The sequence below is a fragment of the Dendropsophus ebraccatus genome, chromosome 3 (genome assembly GCF_027789765.1).
Source record: "Dendropsophus ebraccatus isolate aDenEbr1 chromosome 3, aDenEbr1.pat, whole genome shotgun sequence".
NCBI classification, from domain to species: Eukaryota; Metazoa; Chordata; class Amphibia; order Anura; family Hylidae; genus Dendropsophus; species Dendropsophus ebraccatus.
In genome coordinates, this window is record NC_091456.1 from 17,746,929 (window position 1) to 17,760,516 (window position 13,588).

The following is a 13,588-nucleotide window of genomic DNA, read 5'->3' on the forward strand; positions in this document are numbered from 1 at the left end:
ACGAACTCTGATTTAAAAAAAGAGAACATTTTTCGCCAACTTGTGTCAGAAAGTGTTATAGATTTGTTAATAACTTCCATTTTTAAAATCTCACGTCTGCCAGTACTTATCAGCTGCTGTAGGTCCTGCAGGCAGTGGTGTATTCTCTGTCTGGCAAACTCTGCTCTCTGCTGCCACCTCTGTCCGAAACAGGAACTGTCCAGAGCAGGAGAGGTTTTCTGTTGGGATTTTCTACTGCTCTGGACAGTTCCTGACATGGACAGAGGTGGCAGCAGAGAGCACTGTGTCAGACTGCAAAGAATACACCACTTCCTGCAGGACATACAGCAGCTGAAGTACTGGACGACTGGAGATTTTTAAATAGAAGAAAATTACAAATCTATTTAACTTTCTGGTGCCAGTTATAAACATAGGAACCAGTCAGTAAAAAAAAAAAAGCCTTTAAGGGTATGTTCACACTGAGTAAATCAGGCGAAATTTCGCCTGTCTGTGTGCCATAGCCTGTCCATGGGAGAGCATGCGCTCCTCCGCTGCCGCCGCTCTCCGCTCAGTAGTGACATGTTCTACTGGAGAGCTGCGGCTGTGGAGGAGCGTGCGCTCTCCCATAAAGAAGCAGTGTCACACTGAGACAGGCGTAATTTACTCAGTGTGAACATACCCTAACACTAGGGAAATGTGCCAATGCTTCACCAAGCATACTTCCCAAACATGTTTCTATACCCTTCCTATACTGATTTGTTCCTTTTTAACGTTGAAGTCGTCAGAAACATTAGAATTGAGATGCAGTACCAAATACAACCCAAAGATGGCGCTCTTTATAGAGGGAAAATATAACCCCATTAAGAGAAACCTTGCAGAAGTAAAATACACACATTATCTTGCATGTAATCCATGCGTATATGTAGCCATCCGCTCTTACTATAATGGGTTTTATTTAGACCTGTATAGCTGGCTCTTATGGCAAACCCTGGCATCTCATCCTCTGCTTCTGAAACAGCTGCAGTAATTCAGTGCGGACACTTCCTGGGGAGTGTACAAGCACGTTCCTTGTTTCCATGTGCTTCTGGTGACCCTGAGTGAACAAGGGTCGTCCTCGTGCTGGATCCCCTGCCTCTTCCATGCTCTGACCTTTGTCATGTATGGGGAGCAGGGAATTGGCTGTGCAGCTGCTTTGCTTTATTTGCTATCCCTGTCTTCGAGGAATCGTTCTATTTTTTGTTGCATTTTTCATCCTTGTATCCGAGCCCAGGTAGAAAGCTACAACAGCTCTCGGGTTGCCCGTAAATCTTATAAGTTACACTCGCTTATTTTACTGTTCAGATTGTAGTGAAAAATCTGAAGCGCGTTTGGTATTAGCTGTCACATCTGAACTGTGAGTGATTTCATATACAGAACTTTAGAGAAAGCAATGTTTTTATAATATGCTGTGTCCAAACCCCAAATTGTAGGCGCCCGCGTCAGTGCTGTACTCAGGTGAGGCGAGATCCCGTGAATAAACATGTCATCTCTGGCCGTATAAATCACAATGGAACAATACATAGCGTCACTCAATCACTTTGATATGCTAACTCCTCAGCATGAGCATTCCCGGCAAGAAAGGTGACCTTAGGAATATCCCTTCCCCTGATAATTATGGTTCCCCAGGTGCATCTTACTATTTGAGATGTAATAGTCGCTCCAGGCTGTAGCTTGTTACACAGTAGCCATCTTTTGATCATAAGGGCTAATACACTTATCTGTACTCGAACGGTGTTCTGTGGACTGGACCTGGGAACTCCCAGCATCATGAATAATTATGACCTCAAGAGCGCTGATACTTTTTGAAAGTGTGCGATAGTGTACTGACACAGCCGCTCGTCCGCACATGGGCCATAGGGCGGAAGAGCCTCGCTCACGCTAAGGGCTTGAAGTCAAATGCCCTCAGCTGGAAAGTTCGACGCGCATGCGCCCGTCTACAACGCATGTGCGAACGGCGTTACCAGGAGTGCGCCCCCAAAAGGAATCATGGCTGCAGGTGCGAACTGTCAAGTCCTTGCCTGCAACGGCGCATGCATTCAACTACATTACTGCAACAGGGAGCAAGAGCCAGGCTAATGGGTAGTGAGGGGGAAGTAGTGGTGGGGCACAAAAGCCAAGTCACTACTCCTCTTTGACACTTGGTTGTAACAAATCTACTGCACTGAGGCTATGTAGACAGGGACCATGCACACACACCTATACTACAGTGTACAGATTCCCATTAATCATGGAGCTGGGAGCTCTGAACACATTCATGTATGGATGTGTGTCTTAGTGGGTAGGATTGCATTTTTTTTTCTCCTTCCTGGCAGAAAACAATGTAGTGATGGAATACATAATCACAGGGGATAAAAGCCCTGCAGTCTATGTAATGTCATTGTGTGTATTATACAGGTGTAGAGACATAGCTGACTTCTTCTATGTAGGTTATTAGCCTGTAATACCCTTTCCCTACTTCTGATATGAAGTGCTGAGCTGAAATGCTTGTTCGCAGTCTGCAGCCGCTGTCTACGACTCTTCATTTCAGTTCGCTATTATGGGGAATTATACTATTAAATGAAGAATATTTGTCACTGCACATGGAACACAATACACACAATGTTTTGTCTGCTTAGACATGTTAGACCCATTAATGTAGATCTGCAGTGCAGCGTTGGTTCATAGAATGGGAAAGTACATGGCCTTACAGAAGATGTCTATAAGATTACAGCTCATAAGCTGAAAGAACAAGAGCGAAAACCCGACTGTGGACTGTGCCTCCTGTTTCAGTTCTGAAAATAGTGAAAGTCTTTCCTCTTATGTGTCAATTCTGCCTCTAAGTAAAGACGCGAGTTGAGCGGTTGCTATGGATATGCCGTGTGTAACACAACCAGTCTTTTCGTTTTAGCTATGAGCGTGGTTTGTGGGCGCACACTGGAGCGGCACCGGTGCCAGATGCAGATCAGCAGAACGTCGTCTTGGTAGATGTTGGGCACCTAAATCCCACTTGTGTAGAAGGTCCTGCACCTGATGTCCTTTCTCTGAGGGGGAACATTGCATGATTCACAATATATGTCATTGTCTTCATTCATTAAACCTCTTGGCTCTAAACTTTAGATGTCACCATTAGTGTTTCAGGGCTTTTTGACTTCATTTAAAGGGGTATCCAGGCCAGGACCACTTTTATCTCAATTGCCGGGTAGGGGGTGGATGAAAACAATTACACATACCTTCCTGTTTTCAGCGCCGGGCCCCGTATCCAGCTGCTTCAGCCACCAGCCGCTTCCTGGTATGAGACGAGACTTAAAATGTGACGTCTTAGGCCCGCTCAGCCATTCAGCTGCAGAGGTGGGACACAGCCACAGCCCCTGGATAGCTGAGCGGGCCTTAGATGTCATGTTTAAAGTCCCAGGAAGCGGCCAGGGACTGGAGGAGCTAGGTGCAGGCGGCATCGCTGGAGCTATGGGGGTAAGGGACTGTTATTGTTTTCATCCACCCCCTCCCTGGTGATTGTGAAGGAACAGGTCCTAGCCAGGGTGCCCCTTTAAGACAGATTCTAAATAGCTCCTCCTGAACTCCACATCATTTGAGTCCAGCCTCCAGTGCAGACATTCTGCAGCTGTGAACCAAGAAAGTTTGTCGTAAACGCACTGAGCTAGATTGCTCTATTTTGAAAATTACCTTCTCAAGCAAACTGTCAGAGGAGAGCAGAACTTCAATCTATAGTTTACTAAAAGTTAAAGTGGTCTCCACTCTAACAGTATCAAGTTTTATAGCCTTAGCCAGGTAGGCAAGACAAGAATCTATACTCATAAATCATATTAGAATGCTTGCCAAAGAGAAATGAAGACTTCTCCAAGTACATTACAGGCCTAAGGAAGATAGATGTAGCTATGTCTGTATAGGTATGGATCTTATTGATAGGCCGTGCTGTCGCAGTCTATAACACAGGTGTCATGTTGTGAAAAGACTACAATTCCCATGATGCCTTGACCGCTACATATTTGGCTTTCACTGTCCAGGCATGATGGGAATTGTAGTTTTGCAACAGCTGGAGGGCCACAACTTTGACACACCTGGTCTGTAAGAACGTCACAGGAAGGCCAGCCTTACAGCCATGTGTCTCCAGCCTGTTCAGGTGTCTACTGATCTGAATCCAGAGCATAAAAGATACCTACAGTGTGAGTTCAGGTCCATCAGCCTCCGGTCAAGCCGGGAGAGACTTTGCTTCTAATACAATGTTTGTTTGTCTTTTTTTTTTTTGGGGGGGGGGGGGGGGGATGGGGGCGCGACAGGGGGGGGTTATCTGTAAGCCACACTGACTTCTGCTTCAAAAACATGCAGTTTACAAAAAAAAAAAAAAAAAAACTTGATTTCGGTATGAGGAAGTGGGAGAAATGACATCTCACTTTTTTTCAACACTGTTTTACTATGAAGCTCCCGTTAGGCGCCGTTCACACTACGGAATCGGCCCCAAAAATTCTTGACGGAACTCCTCTGCGCGTGCCAAATCCTGATTCCGCTCTCTGCGCCTCTCCGCTCAAAGAATTGGCATTCAATAATATAATACGATAAAACCTTTAGCCGGTCCTAAGTCACAGACAACACTGTACACCCCCTGTGCCATGCAGCACCTGTAGGATACAGATGGCTCCCTTCTGATTTAGTAGGATAAGCCGCAGCCTTTGGCTTCCACGCATGATGGGAATTGTAGTTTTGCAATATCTGGAGGGCCGAAGGTTTCCCATCTCTGCTCTATCAATGGCTTACTCCCAGGATTACAAGAAGTGTACTGAGGCACCATCATAGCCTATTGAGCACAAGGAGGAGCAGAGGGAGAAGGGATAGATTTAGCACTATATTGGGTTGTATAGGAGCTGCAATGGGTGTTATTCACCAGCCTGATATTAGTGTTCTGAAGGCTAAGCTTGCAGCCATAGCATACAATAGTAACCATAAAGGGGTACTCCAGTTGGGAGGCCGGGGAAGGGGTAGATGAATACAATGGCATCCACTTACCTTCCTGGCTTCAGCCCTGGGGCCTACATCAAACCACTCCGGTCCCCGGTTCTCCCATTGAAGAAAGGTTATGCCATTTGCCTTGTTACTTGGTTAACCTTTATTTTAATCTTTAACGTAAAACAATCCTTACTTTTCAGCTTTGGCTCCTCATTATTGAAGGGTATTACAGGATAGATGTCAGTTTACCACTTTTATGCTCTGATCTAGGCGCCGTCCCATCTTATATGTTTACATTTAATTATTGATGGGCAGATGTGCCCAGAAGACGCTCCAGTTCTCTCCCCCCCTCTTACAGTGTGTAATCTGCGGTTAATATGATCCAACAGACTAGAGGTTGTTTGTTTTTGGCATGTAAAACCCTCAATAAATAATTTCCTACATGCACAGCATAAAACCGGCAATGTAAAACGACTTAATTTATTTCTCTTGAAAACACGATAAATGAAATCTCCCTCGCGAACCACATCTCCAAATGTTAAACAGCCACTGACTAGGCCATCCAGCAGTAGACTATTAAGCACACAGTTTGAGCTGCTTCTCCAAGTGGTTTAGTAGTTTTATGTTTTTACGATCAGCAGCGCTCCAGTCCCTAAACTTGTGTAGCCGTGTGTGTAGTACAAACTAAGGCAGGCATGTGTTGTAAGGGCCCGTTTAACACCTCAATAACACTATGCTGCATCTTATGGAGTCATTTAAAGGAGAAGTCCAGCGAAAAAATTAGAGTATTGTAATGCCTCGCAAAAGCTATTCAAATTACCAATAAACACCTATTACGGGAAATGCTTATAAAGTGCTTTTTTCCTTGTACTTATTACTGCATCAAGGCTTCACTTCCTGGATAACATGGTGATGTCACTTCCTGGATAACATGGTGATTAGAGATGAGCGAACCGGGTTCGAGACGATCCGAACCCGAACGGTCGGTATTTGATTAGCGGTGGCTGCTGAACTTGGATAAAGCTCTATGGTTGTCTGGAAAACGTGGATACAGCCAATGACTATATCCATGATTTCCACATAGCCTTAGGGCTTTATCCAAGTTCAGCAGCCACCGCTAATCAAATGCCGAAAGTTCGGGTTCGGATCGACTCAAGCATGCTTGAGGTTCGCTCATCTCTAATGGTGATGTCACTTCCTGGATAACATGGTGATGTCACGACCCGACTCCCAGAGCTGTGCAGGCTGTGGCTGCTGGAGAGCAGCCACAGCCCGCACAGCTCTGGGAGTCTGGTCGTGACATCACCATGTTATCCAGGAAGTGATATCACCATGTTATCCAGGAAGTGAAGCCTTGATGCAGTAGTAAGTGCAGGGAAAAAACACTTGATAAGGATTTCCTGTAATGAGTGTATATTGTATAACTATTGGGAGGCAATACAATACTTTAATAAAAAATTTTGCTGGACTTCTCCTTTAAAGGGCTGTCTTTTTTTTTTTTTTTTTTTAATGTAAAAAAAAAAACAAAAAACTTTATTTTCAACAACTAACATTTTATTAAAGTCCTGCCAAATTAATATTAACACTGCAGGTGGGGGGAACATAATAAAGAACCTATACTTACTGGTCCTCGTACCTCCGCAGCGACACATCACAGGGCTCTCAGACCCCGCTGGATGTCGTCTTCTCCCCATTTCATAGTACATCACGATCCAGCAGAAAAGGATGAAAGATGGCTTGCTCAGCTACTCAGTGACTACAGCAGTGTCCTGGCCCAGTCACTGACTAGCTGAGCGGGGCATCCATCAGACGAGTCGTGAAGTAGCATGGGGGAGAGATTGAGTATCTTGGCGGGGGTACAGGAGCAGGACGTGACACTGCAGAGGCACAGGGACTGGTAAGTATAGTTTTTTTTCATTTTTTTATTGTTCCCCCCCCCCCCCCCCCCCCCCCCCCCCCGTCTCCCCTTCCCGTTCTTCCGAATAATTTTTTTTTTATTTTATTTGCTCGGACGACTTCTTTTACCAATATTTTCCTAGATCAATCATTGTGTCTTGTAAGATGTTTGACTTACTGCATTATTTGCCTGTTTAGTATGTATTCAGTATTGCTCTAGGTGATCTTCACCTTATAACTAGAGATAAGTGCAACTTGAGGATGCCTGAGTACGATCATTCAGCCATACCGGTGGTCGAGGCTGGAAACACAAGCGGCAGTTTTTTGGGGGAAAAAACGCCAGTGCCAAAACCAGAAATGGATTCAGATGGGATGAAAAATATAAAGGGAGGACATTTACTTCTCTTTTCTGTAGGATTCACTTATGTGTCAGTTCCGGCTGTATTTGCTAATCTTAGTGTAATATAACGTTTGATGACGGTGATCTGTATAAAAAAAAAAAATCTTCCATTCATCCATGTACAAATGTGTTGTATTTATAGTCTGCAATGTGTCTTCTCACAGGAGCCCACATGGACCTACAAGGAGTAGACACCCCAGATCAGAAGCCAAGTCCAAACCAAGGTCACGTTCCCGCTCACCCAGCAGACAAGGGGCACAGAGTTCTGTACGCTCAACCAATATCTCTCCTGTGGAGAGCAGAGCATCTAGTCAGGATCATTACAGGTAACTTGGTTCATTTGTCCGTTTTCTGAATTTATTGACTGTCTGACCTGCGTGTTCCCTTAGAATCCTGTTATTTCTAGTTATTAGATGACGTACCAGAAGTATGTTTATATTATTGACGTTTTAAAGGATATCCGATTATTTGCTTGTGTCCAGTGGTGGGCAGTACTACATGCACTTCATCTGCTTTTCTTTTATATTGGTATAAAGAGATTTCAGTCTTGTATAAGTCATGTAAGTGTGAGATTGGCATTGCGTTGACCCTATTTATGCCAGTTTTGGCAGTCACACAGCTGTCCCAGACAAGCTTTAAAATAATATAAATACATTTTTAACTATTAAAAGAAACTGACCCATGGAATTTGTATATAACTGATTTGTTGTTTCTTCCATATGTTGTGTGTTATTAAAGGGCTATCTAGGTAGTGGAAACATTTTTGTTATGAGATCAGGGGTGGTGGGGGTTACCATATAGTGCTCAAAGCATGCCGACAAAACCACACACAATATCGGGCACATCATGCAGGGTGGAATTCAAAGTGTAACTGTCATTTAAATGTCATTCTTCAGGAATCAATACAAACAGCTGGCCCCCCCTCCCCCCCCCCCCCCCCCCCCCCCCCCCCCCCCCCCCCCCCCCCCCCCCCCCACTTCAGAAGAATCAGGATTTCTGAATCCATTATGCTCTATGGAGAGGGGAGGAGCCAAGAGGGATGAGAGAGCATGGAGAGGAGAAAAGCACGTCCTGCAATCTTCTCTCACCAAGCTCCCACATAAGCAGTGACCTTTGCTGACCTCTGAATCCAGCGTTTAATGTGCCCAACTGCACAGCTGCTTGTCTCCTCTTCCTGCTCACTTATCCCCCATGACCCTTCCCCCTTTCATTATATAATGTTATAATGGACTCAGCAAATCCGTCCTCACTTTGCCTCTCTCATGAAGACAGATTTGCCTGATAATGAACAGATAAGAAATGAGGGTGCTGTAAAACTGTATGTTGAGTACAGAAAGAGGCTTTTTTTGCCTAATAAAACAGATTACAGAGTTTCCTAAAATCGCTTGTACGAAATAAAAAATTTAAATGACATTTACACTTTAAAGGTTTTTTATTTTTTGCAGAAATCAATAGTACAGGCGATTTTAAGAAACTTTGTAATTTTGTTTATTAGGCAAATATGCCATTATCTGCAGCCAAAAAGACTTTCCCCAGGTCCCCCCCCCCCCCCCCCCCCTCTCTCTCATTCACTGCTCATTATCAGGAAATCTCAACTCTTTTACATCAGTCGAGCCCTGTGTAATCTATGGAGAGGGGAGGGGCGAGGAGAGAAATTAGTCGTCAGCAGAGAACAAAGGATTACACAGTGGGAGCTGTGTGAAAGCCAGTGTTCAAAGGTCAGAGGTCAATGCTGACTTCAGAGGAGATAGCCGGTGATGTAGCTGTAAATTAACTTTGTTGTCCTGTTTTGGTGCCTCTTCTCCCTCCACCCCTCCCCTCTCCATAAGAGAGCCATGAAGACAGGGGGGAGAGCTTCAAACTGCTTTTTCATGATAAAAATGCATTTTTCGCTAACAAACCCAATTACAAAGTTTCTTAAAATCGCCTGTACTATTGATTTCTGCAAAAAAAATTGAAATGACAGTGACTTTTTAAGTGTCGAGAGTTTAGGAAAAGAGTTATTTTCCCCTCCTCCCGGATATCCACTTTTACTCTAAATGGCTGATCTAAAAAAAAAAGTCCTAATTTAATCTAATGCTTTGTGCTTGCAGGGCGAGGTCACAGGACAAAGATGGCCACATTGCATCGGAAATTGTCTCTTCTGTACAGACCAAAATAACTCAGGTAATTTATCATGAATGCACTTGAATTCTTTGTATAGTAAAAAACCTTTTTTTTTTCTTTTTTTTTTCTTCTTCATTGTGGCACATTTTATTAACCTGTATAGATACAGTCTGCAAGAGATGTAAGAGCTTTTTTTTAAAAGGGGTTGTCCAGTGCTACAAAAACACGACTTTCTTTCAGAGACAACACGACTCTTGTCCCCAGTTCAGGTGCAGTTTGCAATTAAGCTCCATTCACTTCAATGGAACTGCGCAGCAAAACCTGCACCCAAGCTGGAGACAAGAGTGGTGCTGTCTCTGGAGGAAAGTGGCCATGTTTTTGTAGTGCTGGATAACCCTTTTAAAGTCTTTAAAGGGGTTATCCAGCGCTACAAAAACATGGCCACTTTCCCCCTAGTGTTGTCTCCAGTTTGGGTGGGGTTTTGAAACTCAGTTCCATTGAAGTTAATGGAGCTTAATTGCAAACCTCACCTGAACTGGAGACAACAGTAGGGGGAAAAGTGGTCATGTTTTTGTAGCACTGGATAACCCCTTTAATTCTGGAGATATACCCATGCACCATAGGAGCAGTATATTTTGAGAAGAGTGCCGCTGCTGACCGTGATAAGCCGATGTCTGGCCGAGCAAGTTGTGTGGTCAGAATAGGATACAGTAAATGTTTTAGGAAAAGAAAATCTTGAATCGTCCTCGCGTGTCACAGCCGAGAACTAGTAAAGGAAGGGTTAATCTCTCAGGTTCACATTTCACTTGTTGGTAATGAGCGGTAATTGCTGTGTGAAATCTCTTTAATTATGCGAATCTACCAAGCTGCCTTTCCATTGTTGGGTTCACTAGAACAAATCAGACCCTAATTGGTAATGTCAGCGCCGGCCAGAGGTTAAACGAAAGAAGTAATTAAACATCAGCAAGCCGTGCCGATATATGCCGTACAACGAAGAAGAGGAGGCTCATGGGAATCTGAGCTTTACATGACTACACTCATCAACCACAAAGTGTAATACTCCCAGATATTAGTTCTGACCCTTAGTATATATTATAGTGCAGGGGTGTACAAAACTTAGGCTGTCCGGGCATGATAGATATGGAAGTTGTGAAACAGCTGGAGGGTCACATGTTATGGAGCATGATCAGTGTCTAGAGCAGGGATGGGGAACCTTCGGCTGTCCAGGCATGATGGGAGTTGTAGTTTTACAATAGCTGGAGGGCTGAAGGTTCCCCATCCTTGATTTAGAGCATAATCTAGTGTAGTCCTCTGCAGTTTTAGGTTTCCGGCAATACTGATTCTCCTAGTGGAGACCACCATCTGGCAGAGTGAATCTTGGGCAGACCTCCCTAAAAAAAAAAAAAAAAAAAAAAGTGCATGTACATTAGCTATCCTAGAGTAGGAAGTAACCAACCTCTCTGATATCACCTTTTCTTGGTAGCTTTCCTGTATGTGTGTATGACTCCATATAAAAATGTAGCGAATAGGATAAACACAGTACTACTTGGTTCTGTTGTTCAGATTTTCTCACCCAATAGAAGTGTAAGAAACTTGGCACACCTACGTGATGGGACTTTTTACATACCCGACCTCTAGGTACCAATCTCTGGACAGACTTGATAGCATAAGTGGTGTTTATTTGCATTTTCTTACCATTCTCTTTTCTTTACTCTCTGGTTTTGTCCCCTGCACACATTGCCCTGTACGTACACATGTTCAGACTTGTGAACTGGCCCATTGGAATCTATTGGCCCTATGTTCTGTCTGCAGTTAAAGGGGTTATTAAGTTCTACAAAAACATTGCTACTTTCTTCCAGAGACAGCACCACTCTGGTTTCTACTTTGGCCAGGTTTTGCTGCTCAGTTCCATTGAACTGAATGGAGCTTAAAGGGGTTATCCAGCGCTACAAAAACATGGCCACTTTTCCCCCCTCTCTTGTCTCCAGTTCAGGTGTAGTTTGCAATTAAGCTCCATTTACGTCAATGGAACTGAGTTTTAAACCCCACCCAATCTGCAGACAAGAGAGGGGGAAAAGTGGCCATATTTTTGTAGCGCTGGGTAACCCCTTTAATTGCAAACCGCACCGGAACTGGAGACAAGAGTCGTGTTGTCTCTGAAAGAAAGTGGCCATGTTTTTATAGCACTGGATAACCCCTTTAAAGGTCCATAACTGCGGACAGAACCATGAACGTGTGAATAGGACCTAAGAGTTTATTTGCTTTTGCAGCAGCTGCCTGACTCCGGCCACTGGACATGTTGGATGTAGATACTGCAAAAGTATTTCATACTGTGTCACTAAAAAGGTTTGTAAATAAGAATATTAGGACAAGTGCAAGAAAGAGAGAGAGAATCTTTTATATCTTCTATCGACCTAATTACACAGAGGGTGGTTGTTAAAGGGGTCATTTTTAAATAATTATATTTTAAGATTTAGAAATTCTATTAAAAAAAAAAAAGCCCCTCAAACCTTCCAGTACTTGTCAGCCTCAGTTCGCTTTACAAGATGTTTTCATTCCAGTCTGACACTGATCTCTGCTGCCGTATTTATTTTTAAATGGCTGTATAGATATGTAAATTACTCTCCAGAGTACCCCTTTAATAGGCCATAGGCAATCAGCAGTAGAAGCTTATGAAACCCATTTAACCTTCTTTTATATACCGTATTTTCACCCGCCCTATACCAGCACCCGCCTTATAAGACGACCCCTGACTTTTGAGAAGATTTTCCTGGGTTAAAAAGGAGCATAAATATACTGTGCTACTTTGTTTTTAGTTCTAAAATGTAGATCTTTTCTACACTAAGTTGTCATGATTGATAATTCACACTGTATGTACTCTGCTCCCCAGTATGCACTTATAACAGATAATTCTATAGCAAAGGTTTCTGTGTTTATGATGGTGCATACCCTGACTGCTTTACAGTTTTGTTTTGTTTGGTTTTTTTGTGTTTTTTTTTCCTGGCATTCATTCAGAAACATAAAGAACAAGCTGGCAGACACAATATAACAAATGTAATAACCTAAAATAGAACACAATGTAAAGTAGCTGCCTGGGTCATTTGACACCCGGATTATGCTGTTAAATTATATTAGCAGTTTAAGTAGAAGTGTAAAACATTGTTTGTCAATTGCCGCATGGGGATTTGTTCAGAGTCTGATTGTTTCAAGTAATGCGCCGTGTACATCTGTACGGAAATGTCCTTTCTGTAGTTCAGTGATGCGATTCATAATGCTTCATATTCATTATGTTTATTTTCTTTCCAGGACCTAATGGCTAAAGTAAGAGCAATGCTGGCAGCATCGAAAAACATGCGCACAGGTGCTTCCTGATACACGAGGACCTCTAAAAAGAAACAAGACCCTTATTCTACAGGCAGAGATCCAAGATGATCGGTTTTCCATCTGTAGGCCGTAATTCCACACGATTTCCATGTGAAATCAGGTTTTCAAATGGTCAATTTTTCATTGACCTTTTCCATTAATTTGTTGTTGAATTACATTTCCCATGATGCTCAGCAGTCTATTAGATAACGTCCCAAGATCTTGAATTGACATCATTGACTGTCCTATCGGGTGGACTTCCAGTGGTGCTTCCTTAGGATATGTAGATCAGCAACATTTTGTAGTTTTGAAGGATACTCTGTAAATGAACCAGCAGCCGACCTTGTGTACATTTGTATATATTACGTTTGTGTATTAAAGTGCTACAAAATAAAACACTGACTTTTTTCCTTTTAATAAAAATGAGAATACTTTTGTATTTTTCAGCTTATGTGTTTAGTGAACCTTTAGGTATTTGAAGGATACTATGATTTTTTTTTTTATAGACTTTTGACAGATCACCGCTCAGCTGAGCACTTTGCCGTTTCTTTTCTGAGCGGCTCGTTTTAGAGAGGAGAGCCCTCCATGTACAGATTCATAGAATGTCTGAGTCTCTCTGTGAATCTCAAAGCCGCACTTTTAGGGTATATTCACACGAACGGACTGGCAGCGAGATTCTCGCTGCGAGTCCGGCAGGTCCTGGCAGTTCCCACACACTACATACTCGCTGTGGTCTGAACAACTGCAGCGAGTATGTAATTCTGCCGCCCTTAACCCCTTCTGCTCCCGGCCGGCTCCCCCACTGTAAGCATACATTACCTCTCCTACATATGTAGTATGTAATGTGCATATGTAGTGTGTGGGACC

General features: G+C 43.3%; 1 protein-coding gene across 2 annotated transcripts in view; it reads left to right on the forward strand.

The window, feature by feature from the left end:
* SFSWAP (splicing factor SWAP) overlaps nucleotides 1-13,117 on the forward strand; it is an 83,274-nt gene extending 70,157 nt beyond the window's left edge. For both annotated transcript variants that reach the window (XM_069961008.1, XM_069961009.1), the window contains 3 exons: nucleotides 7,417-7,578; nucleotides 9,346-9,418; nucleotides 12,665-13,117. In XM_069961008.1, coding sequence (XP_069817109.1) covers nucleotides 7,417-7,578; nucleotides 9,346-9,418; nucleotides 12,665-12,730 — 301 coding nt within the window. In that variant the 3' untranslated portion in view covers nucleotides 12,731-13,117. The remainder of the gene's footprint in view (nucleotides 1-7,416; nucleotides 7,579-9,345; nucleotides 9,419-12,664) is intronic.
* Nucleotides 13,118-13,588: the final 471 nt, after the last annotated feature.